General features: G+C 41.9%; 1 protein-coding gene and 1 long non-coding RNA gene across 2 annotated transcripts in view; one reads left to right on the forward strand and one right to left on the reverse strand.

Moving 5' to 3' along the window:
- Positions 1 to 16381, reverse strand: part of LOC124239332 (uncharacterized) — a 76869-nt gene that overhangs the window by 34615 nt on the left and 25873 nt on the right. The gene's annotated exons all lie outside the window — the stretch shown is intronic.
- The window catches only part of PHC2 (polyhomeotic homolog 2), a 50885-nt gene continuing 49148 nt past the window's right edge, over positions 14645 to 16381 (forward strand). Inside the window, exon 1 of the mRNA XM_046661050.1 lies at positions 14645 to 14812. Coding sequence (XP_046517006.1) covers positions 14660 to 14812 — 153 coding nt within the window. The 5' untranslated portion in view covers positions 14645 to 14659. The remainder of the gene's footprint in view (positions 14813 to 16381) is intronic.

Genomic DNA, 16381 nt, shown 5'->3' on the forward strand with positions numbered 1-16381 from the left:
GAGTCCACAGGGATGGGTGGCCTGGGGGAAGAAATAAGGAACTAGTTAGAAGGAGGAGGAGGGAAGAAGAAGAGTGGGAATTAAAAGGAAATTGAATAGGGATGTATAAAATGCTTAAAGATAAATATTATGAAAATTTAAGGGTTCAGGTTTTCTAATGTGGGGCCCAGGGTTCAGAGCATCATGTGAGCCCACAGATGCCTCAGTAGCCCTCACTGAGACTTCCGAACACCTCTACTGCCCACAGACCAGAGCTTCACGGCAGAAGGAAGGTGGGAGTAGGTGAGCACTGAAAGCTGGGGTTCGAAGAGGGGAACTGCAGTAGAAAAAGTTTGAAAGCTACTGTATTGGTCTACACTTCCTAATTAATTCTGTTTCTTTCTAAGCCAAGTTCCCTTCCACTAGGAGACCAATGAGAAAGTGACATATGGCGGGACCCTAGCTTCTGAATTCTCCTCGGGGCAAACTCCAACCCTCTGGTTGAGTAAATCCCCGCCACCAGGAGTCCAGCAGGTCTTCTGGGGTGCCTTCTGTGTCCATGCTACTGGAGAAGAGTCCAAGGGGCCCCCTCTCCTTAAGTGAGTCACTTCCCCAAAGACTGGGCCTCAGTTTTTGCATAGGAAAAACAAGGGAGATTATGGTAATGTTTGACTTCTTAAACTTCTTGGTGGGCACACATACATATTATCCCTTATGTATATATTACATAGAAAAAGAAATTATTTTGTAAGTATAAAATATTTAATAGACGTTAATTGACAATTACAGGATTAAATTCAGTGATCTCAGTTCTTTCCACTTCTGAAAATCTGGTATGCTTTGATGTGGGCTTTGTCCAATCATGAAATAATGGCTCAAAGTGGGATTGTGGGTGAAAGAGGGTACAGTGTGGGAAGAGCTCTGGCTTTGGAGTCAGACCTGGTTTTGACTGCTAGTTCTGTGATGACCTTAGACAAGTTACTTTGATAAGTTCCTCACTGACAAAATTGGGATAATAATACCTACCCCATAAGAGAGGTCATGGGTATGTATAAGGCATCTACTGTAGTGCTTGACACATAGTAAGTGCTGAATAAATAATCACTATTATTAGTATAGACACAACTAATGGAAGGTACTGAAATTAAATCACCAGTGTTGTCTGTTCTACAGAAGTTGGGGAGAATTCCACAGATGAGGTAGAAATTAAGCTGAGCTTTCAGATGAGAAGTAGGATCGAGTGTGGTGCATTTCAAGCAATTCTACTCACCAGACATTTATGAAATGAAGCACCAGGTATACATGGGAAAATATGACATGATCCCTATTCTCCAGGAGTTTGGAGTCCAATGGGGAAGAGAGACACATAAGCAAATCACTTTCTTGTAATATTACATTCTAAGTGCTAGGACAGAGGTAAGCACAAAGTGTTGTGCGAGCAGCCTTCCTGCTGTATGGCTTAAAAGAAGATATGAGGGTCTAGTTTGAAGGAAGCGAGAGAAGTATTAGAGGAGCATGCATTTAGTGAGTGTTTTACAGGAGACACTCAAGTTGTCTTGAAGATCGAAGGAGTTAGTTAAGGGAAAAATGCAAGGAAGGCATTTCAGGGGAAGGGAACAGCCATGGGTAAATGAGTGAAGTCACAGAGGTAGGAAATAGCCAGATGTCCAAAACTTCAGGTTGTTTGGGATCATGCTGAGCCCAGCGAGAGTGTAGTGTGGAAAAGTGGTGGAAAATGAGGCTGGGGAGGCAGGCAGGGTCGGTTCATGGAGGATTCACATGCCACACTGAGAAGCTTAGTGGGGGAATTATGTAGGCCCAAGAACAGAAGTAATTCAACAAATGGTGCAGAGATAGCAGGAAGATCCAGCAAGAGAATAAAGTTGGGAAAACAGTTTGGGGGTTCCTCAACAAGCTGAACATAGAATTACCATATGATCCAGCACTTCCACTCCTAGGTATTTACCCAAAGGAATCGAAAGCAAGGACTCAGACAGATACTTGTACACCAATATTCATTGCAGCATTATTTACAGTGGCCAAAATGTGGAAACAACCTGAGTGCCCATCAACAGATGAATGGATAAAACAAAATGTGGTATATACATACAGTGGAATATTATTCAACCATAAAAAGGAATGAAATTCTGATACATGCTGCAACATGGATGAACCTTGAAAACATTATGCTAAGTGAAATAAGCCAGACACAAAAGGACAAATATTGTATAATTCCACTTACATGAGATATCTAGAATAGACAAATTCATAGGGACAGAAAGTAGATTAGAAGTTATGAGGGGCTGGGCTGAAGGAGAGAGGGTAATGGGGAGTTGTTGCTGAGTAATTATGGAGTTTCTGTTTGGGGTGGTGAGAAGTTCTGGAAATAGATAATGGTAATGGTTTCATAACATTGTGAGTGGGCAAGTTTTATGTTATGTATATTTTACCACAATAAAAAAAAAAAAGAAAGAAATTCGTACCCCTATCTCACACCATATACAAAACTTAACTCAAAATGGATCCAAGACCTAAATGTAAGAACTAAAACTATAAAACTCTGTGAACAAAACCTAGGTGTAAATCTTCATCACTTTGGATGAGGCCGTGGTTTCTTAGATATGGCAGCAACAGAAGAAAAAATAGATAAATTGGACTTCATTAAAATTAAAGAGAGAAGCAGAGGTAATCTTGAGCATGTGGTATTTGGGAGAAAGAAAGCAGATCCACCAGACCAGAGCAGAGATTAACATTGTAGAATATAAGGTTAGAAAAGTGGAATGAGGCTAAGAGATTAATCTTCACACCTACACACCACCACCACCACCACCCCAAATAGGTATTATTATTACCCAGTTTTGCAGATTAGGAAAGTAAGACTCAGAGATGTAAACTGCCTTGCCCAAGGCCGTATAACTAGTAACTGAAGAGCTGATATTCCCCAAGCTGACTCCTAAGTCCACACTCTTTCTCCTTTAGCTCATTGCCTCTTCGAGGAAAACTGAGCCACCAGCCAATGCCCAGAGGGCAGGGCTGGGATCTGTGCATCTCCCAGCAGTAACTGTTCAGCAATAGCGTAGGTCTTGGCATTCGTAAAGCCTAGAGTAAGGCCCCCCTACTTTCCATCTGTCACATCGCACACGTTCCTTAACACCTCATTCTTCTGAACACTAGCAAATGTTGTCTCAATCACTTATTTGGAACTCAGCATATAGTACGTAACATTATTTTTGACCTTTAAATTTGTACTTCATGCCCAATCCCTACGTAGCTATGAAGCAGAGCTTCTTAGTCCGGAGTTAATGGACAGGCTTCAAAGGATTCATTAACCTCTACAATTGTGAGCACATTTTTGTATATGTCTGTGCCATTTTTGTGTGTGGGGGTAGGAGGCAAGGGACCTTAGGTTTCACCTTTCTGATATGCCTCCAAAAGTTAAGAACCTTCAAATGAGGATTCGTGTCTTCTACCTTTTTTCTATTGCCAGTCCTTATCAAGAATACCCTGCGTGTGGCAGACGCTCAATAGAAGTACAGATTGTGGAGAAACTAGGAACTTGCTGATTGGGAAATGTTCTAGAAGTGGTTGAGGAGGAGGAGAAGGTGGGACAGACAGCTTTATGCTGTGAAAGCAGAGAAAGTGTGGGTTCAGGCAGCTCAAATGTTACTTCTCCTTTGAAATGTGCCCTAATCTCCTAAACAGTCTGTCCTTCCCTCCTCTGGGCTTGGCATGAGTGACAGAGAGAGAGCCAAAGAGAGCATGCTTGAGAGACAGCTGTAGCTATCAAAAGCAGGAACTAGAACAGAGAGCAAGCCAGAGAGGGGGAGGAGGGCGAGGGAGCTGGAGCATGCACTGTCTAGAGAGTAAGAGAGTGTGCCCACGTGAATGAAAGGGAGGAGGTGCCTGATCAGGCCTGGGGAAGAGATGCTCAGGCACGGGGAGACCCAAGTGAGAAGAGGGAGAGCTGGAGCTTGTGAGGCAAGGGAGCAAGACCACAGAGTGAGCCAGATGCAGAATGAGGTCAGTCAAGGCCAGGGCGGCTGGTGGGGAGCGTGGATGAGCAAAGAGGTCAGGAATAGGGAGAGAGAGCTCCTTAGAGGAAAGCAGGCAATCGAATTAGGGCAGGAGGGCACGAGAGAAGGAGAATGAGAGGAGAATATGCACATGTTGAAGGGTGAGGGGAGGACATGCACGTGTTTAAGGGGGTGAGAGAAAGAGAGAGAGTTGTAGGGGAGGAAGACAATTCCTCTGCCCTCTAGATCCTTCTGGCTGGCCTAAGAATTAAATTGACATGAGACAGAATGGCAGGAGGAAACCAAACAAAGCTTTATAATATGTACACATGGGAGAAACCCAGGAAAACTGAGCAACTCGCCAGAATGGCTGAGATTGTCACCTTAAATACCACCCTCAGCTAAAGACAAAGGAGGATTTTGGGGGTAGGAAGAGTCAGTTATGGGAGATTACCAGAAAAAGCACAGTAAATAAGAGTAAGGCTATTATGCATATTTAAGTCCTTGACTTCAGCATCAATGTGAGTTTCTAGAGATAAGGTCACTCGCCCCTCTTCCTGGTACAGAGAGAGAGAGACATCTTTACAGATGGAGATTTCCCTTACAAAAGTAAATGTCTCTTACAAAGGGTAACTTTTACTTGGTTTTCAGAGCTTCTCTGCTGTCTGCAGTTTCTTAAAAGTAACCAGCCCAGAATAATCCTCATGCCAAAGAAACACATCTTGAGGTGGCCAATTCTGATCCCCGACAGTGTCAAGAGCCAAGCACAAAGCGGGTGTGAGCACACAGGAGGAGAAACAGCACAAGGAAGCCAGTTGTAGGAGACCAATGGAGGAAGAGGATGGGGATGAGGGGACAGCTACAAGAATGAGAAGACAGGGGTTGGGGCCAAAATTACCAAGACAGAAAAGGCAAAGTTGCCCAGGGTGGGGGGTGAGGGGCTGGGGGCAAAGCCAAGAATGAGAGAGTAAAGAGAGAAAGGAAGGGCATGCTTGGCAGCAGAAGGAAGGAGACAGGCAGGCAAGAGAGTTCGGGAAACGCATTGCACCTGTGCCCCCATGTAGTTAAGGTAAGTCTCTCTCCCCTGCACAGGGAGCAGTTGTTGTCCTTGCCTGTGCAGTTTTTCTGTACAGGAATGTGTACTCTCCTTAGAATTTTGTTTTGTTAGATTCCTCAATAAGCATTGAGTATACACTGTGCACAAGATTTGCCCTAGCTGTTGCAAAAGAAAAAAAATGGAGCTGAGGCTTGATCATCCAGGATGTAGGCTATCCTCTCCTCAATTTGCTGTGTCTGCCATGCTGTTTTCTCATTTTATTCTTTATGTTTACAAGCACTTCATTTGAAATTCTCTAGGGTGGGATGAAAAGCAAGAACCTGTAGGGGATCAAAATTGGCCACCCCAAAATGTGTCTGTTTGCCTTGATTATTTTTAAGAACAAAAGACGCTGAAAGAAACTTTGACCTTCCCCTTAACTGCCTAAAAGAATTTAAAAGTCCTGTCCCCAGGACAGGCCGTCACCATAGATAACTCTGGGTATTGGTAGTCTGTGAGGGTCCTTGCTAAGCCCATTCTTATCAAACTTCTATCAACCAAACATTTGCTTTTCTATTTCCATGTGAATTGCCTTCCTCCCCTTTGAAGTCCCAAACCACTACCCTCAACATCCACCTTTGTCTTTAGCTAAAGATGGTATTTAACGTGGCAGCTTTGGCCATTCTGGCGAGTTGCTCAGTTTTCCTCAGTTTCTACTGTGTATGCATGTTATAAAGCTTTGTTTGATTTTCTCCTGTTATTCTGTCTCATGTAAATTTAACATGTAGCCCAGCCAGAAGGACCTAGAGGGTAGGGGATTTGTCTTCTTCCCCTACAGTTTGGCAACGAGGATGGGATAAAACTTCACTGGCTGGAAGCTGCTTGCTCCTGGACTACTGCAGCTGAGAGATCCTGGACCTCTGACAAGAGCCAGCAAGAGGTAAGAGTTCTTACCACGTCAGTCTCCCAGATCTCTGCGTGCAGGGTTCAATGGAAGTGAGAGTGATGAGTTTTGTTTCCTTTTCTAAATTTAGATTAGCAGGAGAAAATACTAGTAAAGCTAGCTTCTTGGACTCAGCAACTCTGGGAAATTTGGTTGAGTACTCATTGGTTTATTGATCCTTTCCCTCCCAGAGATATTCACTATTTTCCTCATCTCTGTCGTTTTTTGTCATTTGTCATAAAAAGGAAAAACCATAAGGGAAGATGCAGGCATCTCTCTATAAGCCTGTTGTCTGGGCTGGTCCAGCAGTAAACTTTGCCATGGGTTATGAGATTTTTGTTTTTGTCTTGTTCTATGTCTTGACAGCTTGGCTTTGTGACCTTTTTGATCTCTGCCATCTGGAGGATACATGTACCGGCACACATCTTGGTGGCCAGTTGAGTAGACTGGAGTTCCAAGACACGCTCTCTTTGTCCAGCTGTGTCAACTCTCAGGGGAGTGTGTCACAAGGGGTCCCAATTGCTTTCATAAGGGGCCATTGTCATTTCAGCCTTCATTGCTTGTTGTGCAAGAATGGCCTTTGCTTTTTTAGACTATTTTTGGGAGTATACTTTCTGGATCTCTTTTGGGGATGCCTCCGTGGTTAAGCTTATTTGTATGAGTTGCTATTAAGATCCTACTCATCAATGTGGCCAGACAATGGATCATTTAAATTAGGGGGAAAAAAATTTTTTTGGAAGCTCTCATCATAATTGTTTTATTGATACCAATGAAAAGGCCAAATTAAAAAAGAAATACAAAAAAAAAAAAAACTAGCCTTAAGACCCTGACTCAGGTTACAATTAAGTTGAGAAAATGTAAAAGTATAAGTGTTGATAAGATTATAAATGTTGGAATGTTTGAGCTAGTTTTATATCAACAGGTTATATCAACTTTGCCTGAGTATGTTCTAAAATATCTGACTGGGAATGCTTCCCCTATCCAACATTATAAGACCAAAACGTATTGATAATGTCCCAATGAAAACTATGATTAGAGATATAAGAGTTGATGGAATTCAGATGAAATTTTGGAGGAAAATTGATATATTCATGGGCTTTATGTGAAGTGATTGCATCTCTGCCTGATTGTATCATAGATTGTATTGTGGGGATAGACATTGTGTCTCACTGGGGAATGTTTCCCCTGCCTGATTGTAAGACAGCATATAAATCTGCCCTTCAGATAGTGTTAATTAAAAACTCCAAAGGGAAGTCAATAGGGTTTCCTGAGCCCACACCACATGAGACAGAAACTAGAGGCTGACATCAGGTGCTAATAAAAAAGACAATAAAAGCCCCCACCCCAGGTAAATTGGTCTAGGGTTAAATTGTACACTTAGAAAAAGGGGCCTTTGTTAAATGCTTTGTATAGACTTTTTTTTTTTAAAGATTTTATTTTTTTCCTTTTTCTCCCCAAAGCCCCCCAGTACATAGTTGTATATTCTTCGGTGTGGGTCCTTCTAGTTGTGGCACGTGGGACGCTGCCTCAGCGTGGCTTGATAAGCAATGCCATGTCTGCACCCAGGATTGAAACCAACGAAACACTGGGCCGCCTGCAGCAGAGCACGCAAACTTAACCACTCGGCCACGGGGCCAGCCTCGCTTTGTATAGACTTTTAAAGGTGCAATACATTGTCCTGAAGTTTTAGAACATAAAAATCTTTTGAGTCACCTCTTAAAAATTTCCCTGATATACAGAAGCAATTGGAAAAATGTAGCTGGAAGGGTGGGTCAACCTCTTTGTGTCATTCAGACTGTAATCTAGTTCTTTGGGGAACTGGAAGCAACCATCTTTGTCTTGCAAATCTCTGCAAGGCCAGAAGTACAGCTCTAGAAAGCAGCTCAAAGTTCACTTGTCTTTTGCCAATCCTAAAGCCTCCCCTGTTCCTCTCAAAATGCTCCTAGATATTAATTGAGACAAAAGATTGAGACATTAGAAACTGGTAAGGCAAATATGCCTGGGAAACTCCATCTTGAAGAAAACTTGACTGCTTTCTCTGTGCCTTTATGATGTAGATTTTCTGCTCCCATCTTCTCTAGGACCTAAAAGCCATTCTTTGAAATGCAAATGTTTCTCATAAACTAGTGAGTTTTGTATTACAGCTGACTCGTAACAAAAATTTAATGGAAGCTATAAGGTCTCTGTCTGTGGCTACTTGTGTGGTCATGTATGTCTATATGTACATTATATATGTGTGATATTTTACCTCCAGATGGTATGGCCAAAATTAAGAGCTCTGTTTGGCTTAAAGTAAGCACTTACATAAAGTATTCCTAAACATAAAAGAAACTAACCCAAATGTCGTTCAAGTTAATGTGATATGCAGTAATCTTTGGTGAATGAAAGCTTGTTTAAGTTTGTTGGTTTGATTAAAATAGACACGTCCTTAAAGCTATGAGCATTGGATGTGATACAGACATGCAGCCTGGGTTTACTAGTCAAATAAGCTCATGTTGTCTGTTATAAATTTGTCAGCAAAAATAATAGCTTTAAATGATAGCTAATTTTTGTCTAATGTCTCATGAAGTTTTCATGAGTAATCAAAACAATTGTTGGAAACAAATGATTTAGATAGATGAAAATGAGTAAGAGTTTTCAAGTACAATAATTATGTTTTATGGTCTGCATACTTGGAAAAAACAGCTACCAAATTCTTTTGGTGACTTAAAACTTTAGAGTTTTGCTAAATTAAGTTAAATGATAAAAATCTGTTGAGTACCTAGATCATTTCCACATAAGACAAAATATTGGAAATTAACTATTAAGCATAGATTTGTCTGCCTTTGGTTTCTTATCTCAGAGAAACTAAAAATGCTTAGGTTTGTTGGTAGACATATTTTGTACATGCTGAGGAGTTTTCTGTGAGAAAGCATATATTTCTAGAAAGTCTGTATACAAGGAAAGTAAAATGTTTTCAGTACAGAAGGTATGAGGAATAGAGATTTTTGTTTGTTTTGTTAAAAAAAAAGATACATTTGTCCTAGAAGTACTTGGAAAGAAAAAAGGAAAAAACTTGGGACAAATTCTGAATGTAAAAAGTAAGTGACAGAGAGTTTGTGAAAGTAAAACCCTGAGGAGTTTTATGCATGGTCAAGTTGGCTAAGATTAAAGTAAATCCAATTAAGTAAATGAATTTTAATGTCAAAAGGAAGTTGGTGCAAAATTAGATTTTGGTCTTCTTTCTCTTAAAAGGATAACTTTCTTGAACTTTTGGTCTACTCTTGATAAAGAGGTTATAAAAGGTTTTTCTTTATTTTTGAGTAAGTCTACCTAAAAGACAGAAAAAATATGTTTTGTTAAAATAATTTCCTATGTTCAAAAAGCTGAGGTCTCTCTGTTAAGGTTTTCTCCAATTGTTTCAGTTGTCACTTTGATTGAATGGATAACTAAGCATTGTTTCCTATTTGACTAAGTGTTTTAAAACATTTTGATATTTTTTATAAACTTCCCCCAAAATTAAAATCTTTCTTTTTTCTTTTTTTTTTTTTGAGGAAGATTAGCCCTGAGCTAACTGACGCCAATCCTCCTCTTTTTGCTGAGGAAGACTGGCCCTGAGCTAACATCCATGCCCATCCTTCTCTACTTTATATGTGGGATGCCCACCACAGCATGGCTTGTGAAGCGGTGCTATGACTGCACCTGGGATCCAAACCAGTGAACCCCGGGCCACCAAAGCGGAACATGCGCACCTAACCACTGTGCAACCGGGCTGGCCCAAAAATCTTTCTTTTGACTTAAAAAAAGGAAACTCAGAGAATTTCTGGTTAGCCCTGGGACTACTCAAAGAAATTTGCTCTCTCTCTCTTCATATAAAGAAGATATTAAACTAATTAGGCTTAATTGGTATGTTAAATTACATGGGAAGCATTGTCAGAATAAGTGATGATGAACTTTCTTAGGTGGTATTATGTGGATAAATGTTATTGATATAAATGCTTTAAAATTATATAACATTCCTAAAAATTCTGGTCTGTCCTGGTTGTCCACCATAATTCTAGTTATTATTTTAAAGTGTTCTGTGTCACAGAAAAAAACAAATTTCTTTGTCAGTTGCCATCTGTCAGTCTTTTGTCATTTACCGACAGTTATTGTTTTACTCTGATGTTTTGCAAATGTTTTCATCTTCAGAGAAATTCATGGAAAGGACTCTGACCCTTGCTCTAGAATACAGGTTTCTGATAAACTTTGAGATCATAAAACTGAACTGGGTAAGGAATTATAGAACTCTAACAGAGAAACTGATGACTTCATAAAACTGTTAACAGGAGATCAGGATCAAGAGCTGATTACATGAGGCTAAATGAACTGATGAGGATGATTTTACTAACTTTTTGTCTAAAATATTGCTGATTTTTAAAAATGTTTTGTTTTTTCAGATTTAAGGAGACCTTTTCTCTTTTCTCTTAAGCTAACTATGACATAACAATTTGGTAAATTATACTTTTGTAAGCAGAATTGAAACATTTATCTTTTCCTCCCTTCCTGATCCCTCCAGAATTTAAAAACTCTTCGTGAGTGAGTATTGTTATTTTCATGGCAATGTAGTTATTTGCATAAGTTCAATAAGAATCTGTTCTCCTTATAACAGGACACAATTGGAAAAAGTTGTTATATTACCAAAGCTTTGACTGAATGTCATTTTTGAAAGAAACATGCATAGACTCAGATATGAGCAGACAGCTTTTGAGGAACAAAGATTGGACTTTATGAAATAAAGCCACTTGGAAATATTGCCCTGGTACCTTGTCTACAGGGTTTCCAGCAACCTTACCAGGTGAGTCAGGAAGGTCACTTCTCTGGCAGTTGCAGGAAACCTCAGAATATTTTTGGGAAACCTCAAGAGAAGAAAAAAATTCACCCAAATCTATAGGTATTGCAGGCAAAGCCTGGTGACAAAATCCTTGGCTTGACTTTCCTAGCCTTGAGAGGCCTTTAAAGTTCAATCTGAGATTCCTATAAAAAGTTCCAGCTGCCACAATTAGAAGGACCTACAACTAAAAATACACAACTATGTACAGGGGGGCTTTGGGGAGAAAAAGGAAAAATAAAATCTTTAAAAAAAAAAAAAGTTCCAGCAAAGCAGTTTTAAAAGAGCCTATATGATCAATAGTTATTCTTGCTGTACTTATGTAAATAATTGGGCCAAATTTATTGAAACTAGACTTACTTTACAAACCCATTCGTCTTCATTTGGCTATCTTTGGTAAAAATGAGGCTGATTTTAGAGAGAAAAATTCTGTTTCAGTAGAAACTATAGTACACATTTGTGGAAATTAGATTCCATTTCTGTTCATTGTCTTTGAGGTTTTTGTTCTCTATCTGTAAACTAGACTGGATCCTGAATTCTTCTAGTCTCCTGAAATATCTGGCTACAAATCTCCAAACTGATGTTTTCCATTTTTTTCCCATCACTTTCGTTTGAAATCATTGAGAACTGAAACCACACTTGCTCCTAAAGCCCTACAAACTGAAGCTGGATAACTCAATATAAACTTTGTAAAGATCACGACACTAGCATGCCTGTTGCTATGTAAGCCACTCAAAAGGGTACCTGAACACTCAATGACATCATCAGAGACATTTCAAGCTGCAAAAGATGCTTTAACCATGACATCTAAAAATCTTCTTGACTGGCTGTCCCCTGGGCTCAGAAACTGGTTTATAATTTGCTCCAACCATTAACCTTGTTTTTCTTTTTGTTTCCATAGAAATGCTTCTTATTAAATACCTGATTGGTTGCTTCCACAATATAGGTGTGACTTTGGGAGCCCACCTGCATCACTACCTTCTAAAGTGAATTTAACTGGACTGATCTATTATCAGGACTAAGAAACATGTTCAGTGAGATGGAACAATCTACCAACTCAGCTTCTGGACTGTGAAACTTCTTACAGTTTCAAAGGCAGGACTGTGGGGGATCAAAATTGGCCACCCCAAAATGTCTCTCTTTGCCTTGATTATTTTTAAAAGCATAAGACTCTGAAAGAGGGGCTGGCCCCACAGCTGAGTGATTAAGTTTGCGCACCCCACTTCAGTGGCCTAGAGTTCACCAGTTTGGATCCCGGGCGTGGACCTACATATGGCTTATCAAACCATGCTGTGGCAGGCATCCCACAAATAAAGTAGAGGAAGATGGGCACAGATGTCAGCTCAGAGCCAATCTTCCTTAAGAAAAAGACTGAAAGAAACTCTGACTTTCCCCCTAACTACCTAAAAGAATTTAAAAGTCCTGTCCCCAGGACAGGCCGTCACCATAGATAACTCTGGGTATTGGTAGTCTGTGAGGGTCCTTGCTAAGCCCATTCTTATCAAACTTCTATCTACCAAACATTTGCTTTTCTATTTCCATGTGAATTGCATTCCTCCCCTTTGAAGTCCCAAACCACTACCCCCAACATCCTCCTTTGTCTTTAACTGAAGATGATATTTAACGTGGCAGCTTTGACCATTCTGGTGTGTTGCTCAGTATTCCTGGATTTCTCCCATGTATACATGTTATAAAGTTTTGTTTGATTTTCTCCTGTTATTCTGTCTCATGTCAATTTAATTCATAGCCCATCCAGAAGGACCTAGAGGGTAGAGGATTTGTCTTCCTCCCCTACAAACTGAAACCCAGTTCTGGTCAGAGAAAGGGAGGCACCACATTTAACAAAGATAAGACCTTGGGATTCTATGGGCTATTCCATGTTTGAACATAACTTTCATTTACTGATTTATTGCTTGGTTATCCTTAAAACTTCAATTAAGCCTCATCCCTACAACTAGTTTGTCCATTTCTATAAGATCAGGAATTAGGTCTTCTATCACTTTCTATCCAGCCTACCCTTCCCTCTATGGAACATAAGGTGGATTTCAGAGGAGCAGAGCACAGGAAATACTTGTTGACTTTGCTGTTTCATTGATTCCTGCATCATCATTATCATCATAAGCATCTTAACAAGTAAGCCATAATGAGGCCCAGAACTGAGTGCATTTCAGGACAAGGGGAACTCATGGACAAGAGCCCGGCCCTGTGGCAGTAAAAGCAGATACACAAACACGAAGGGAAAGCGTTGCTGAAGGACCCAGGTCATACCCCCCATGTGCAGGCTGTCACACTGCCTTGGGAGCCATAGGCCTCTGAACTGCAACTTGCTGACTGCCAACGGGAGTGGCCTAGATTTTCTTACCCACAACATTCCTCTCTTTTAGTTTTCACCCACGCTTGTTTCAGCTCAAGGTGAAACCCACCTAGTCTGAAGAAGGCAGCCTGAGGAATGTCAACAACCCCAAACTGAGCGGCATTGGGAAGACAACAGGCCATTAGTGACTATTTTAGTTCTTTGCACTAATCAGTGCTCTGATCAGTTTGAAAAAGTCATTTTATTTTCTTCATTTATCGCATTGGTATAAGCTGCCAGCAGAGAATAGAATGTCTGTGGTGGGATGACAGTGTTGTTTCTGGATGTAGGAAGGAACAGGCAGAAGGAGAAACTTATATATAGAAATGAGGATTTTAGGAATAGCTTGAAAGAAGGAAGAGAGGAATTTGAACTCAGGTCTGGGTATGCCTTTCCCACCACCCCTTCCTTGCTTCCCAGCCCCTCTCTACTCCAAACACATCGCCTCAAGGGGCTGTATGATTTCCAGCTCTGAATGCAGATCATAGGATGGTCCCTGGAGGAAGTTCTGGCACTCTTTAATGACTGAGATAGAAGGTTCCAGGAGGCTGTGCCAATTCCACCTTGGAAGAGGATTGATTTATTGGAAGCAGACAGTGGGAACCAGGCTGGGGACACTTTTAATTGGCCCACAACAACAGCCAATGTGAAGGGAGCTCTTAGTGTATGCCTGACACTCCACTCAGCACCTTGTGTCATTATTTTACTTTATCCTCCCAGCAATGCATATACCCTTACGTCTGACAGATTGAGACAGCAGGTTCGAGAAGCGTGACTCACCAAGGTTTCCCAGCTAGTAAGTGGCAGAGCCAGGACTGAAACCCAAGTCTTTCTGATTCCAAAACCTGCCATTTTAACCAAATTGCTCAACACAGTGCCCTGCTCAGCACGAGATCAGAGAGCACTGAGTAAGGACTTCATGAAGAGAACAGAGACTCCAAACATACTTGAAGCTCTTCTGGCTTTGAAAACAAAATAAACACTTCAGTTTATTTTACTGCATCCTTATTTGCCTCCTTCTCTCATTCTGTCCTCTCTAGATTTTTAAGCCTATTTCTTTCACTAACCAGCTGTGTAAATATGCACAAATAATAATTTCTCTGTTCAGTGTCTCCCTCCCAAAGATGAAGAGGTGGGTGGGGTGAGAGATGATGCCTAGACCCTGCCAGTAAGACCATTACCAGAAATCTGCCCCCTTTGCTGGTTTTACCTCCTCTGGCAGACTGAACAGGCCATAGCCTTTAGAATCAGGCAGACCTGATTTCAAATCTCATCCAGTGAGCCATGCCTGACCCTGTCCTCTGATGGCAGGTATGTCTCAGGCCCTCGGTTCAGAGGTGGTCCCGCCACAGGCTGACGGAAAGCTCATGTATATGTACACATTCTCTAGTAAGATTTGTTTAACATTCCACTTCTACCTCTTTCCTCCCAGAACCCACCTGCTCTTCTGCCACCTGAGCACCCCAACTGTGCCATCCTACAAGCCATGGAGAATGAGCTGCCAGTCCCCCATACATCTAGCAGTGCCAGCGTCACCAGCAGCACCAGCGGGGTCAGTAGCAGCAGTGGTGGAAGCAGCCGCCCCACCGGACCCCAGATTTCTGTGTACAGTGGCATTCCTGATCGGCAGACCGTGCAGGTAAGATTCCACCTGAGCTGGGGATTGTATTCCTTAATTATCCCCAGGGCTAGCCAGGAGGATTTGTTGGCACGGTCTGCTGGGGTAACAGGGTGTTGAATCTACAATGAACATTAGGGGGCGTGTTTGTGGAGAGTTAGAGGAGAAGTGATGTTAAGTGAGTCCAATCAAGTACGTTTAGGGAGAGTGGGGATACTTAGCAGATCAGGAAAATCCCCTTCTTACTGGTGATTCAGATCCCAGAGTGCTGTCTTGGGAGGCTAGGAGGGTAGTGGAAGGGGCAGACAAGTAAAAATAACAAATAGAAAAAATGAGTGGTTGCTGCTCACCACAACCTACACCCACTGTCTAAATGACCACTGCCCCATAAGATCTAAGTTTCTTAAAGACAGAGGACCAAAATAGAACCCCCAAACATTCCTTCGTCTTTGTGTCTTTTTACCCTCTTCCCTGAAGCAGCAGTTTGCAAAGTGTCATCCCTGAGGCCTTCCGGGGGATTACACACTGTCCCGTAATGCAGTCGTGACCATGTATCGCCATCTGCTATGTGCCCCGCACTGTACGAAGCATTTTGCATATTAATCTTCTCCTCGAGCTGTGAGAATGGTTATTTTTAGGCACAACTGTATAATTAAGAAAACTGAGGCTCAGAGAAGGTAGTAATTTGTCCAAGGTCTTTCAGGTAAAGACAAAAAAGCTGAACCTAATTCTTCCTCCAGACCTGCGTTCTTAATCACTACAGTGTCAGTTTGAAGTTCCCGGATAAAACAGCCAGAAAAGAGAGACCGCAGCAGAGAGGTGTTGACCCTGAGTGACTTTGCTGTTACAGCGCAGATGTGCTGACAAGTGACCTCATCCCACTTTGGCCTAGGCCCGGATTAGGGGCTGGAGGAGAAGCCACAGCAGACATGAGAGGGCCTGAAAAATCTAGATAAAGAAGACACCATCAGAGACTCTGGAATCTTCCCTCTCCCTGTTGTCTCTGCCTCACCCTTAATAAAACCATGTTCACTGCTCCCATCCTTGCTGCCCCCACCTCCCTCCCAGCCTCTTCCTCTGGCCCCTTTGCTTGAGTATTTTAGCTCTAGTTTCTAGCAGCTGACATTAGGATGTGCCCTCTTTCTGCCCCTCATCGCAACTCTGGCAAAAGGGATGTGAGCTTCTGCTCTGGCAAATGGGGTGACCCGAGGTTGTATTCTGCACCCAAGCAGAACCATGAGGGGCCCCTCCTCTTTCCTATCATTGACGTCCTCCAGCGAGGAGGAGTCGTAGCATCTTGGCTACTGCTGTCTGGACTGCTGGGAGGTACTTACAGGAGTCTAAGCAGAATAGGGAGGCCTAGGTAAAGGGAGTAAGAAGAAAGAATTCTGGGGAGAACAAGGAATAAAAAGAACTAAGTTCAGGAGCCGGCCCCGTGGCTCAGTGGTTAGAGCTCCACGCGCTCTGCTTTGGCAGCCCAGGTTTGCGGGTTCAGATCCCAGGTACAGACCTACTTCACTTATCAACCACGCTGTGGAGGCGTCCCACATACAAAATAGAGGGAGATTGGCACAGATGTTAGCTCAGGGC

Source organism: Equus quagga, chromosome 5 (assembly GCF_021613505.1).
Source record: "Equus quagga isolate Etosha38 chromosome 5, UCLA_HA_Equagga_1.0, whole genome shotgun sequence".
In the NCBI taxonomy this organism is placed as follows: domain Eukaryota; kingdom Metazoa; phylum Chordata; class Mammalia; order Perissodactyla; family Equidae; genus Equus; species Equus quagga.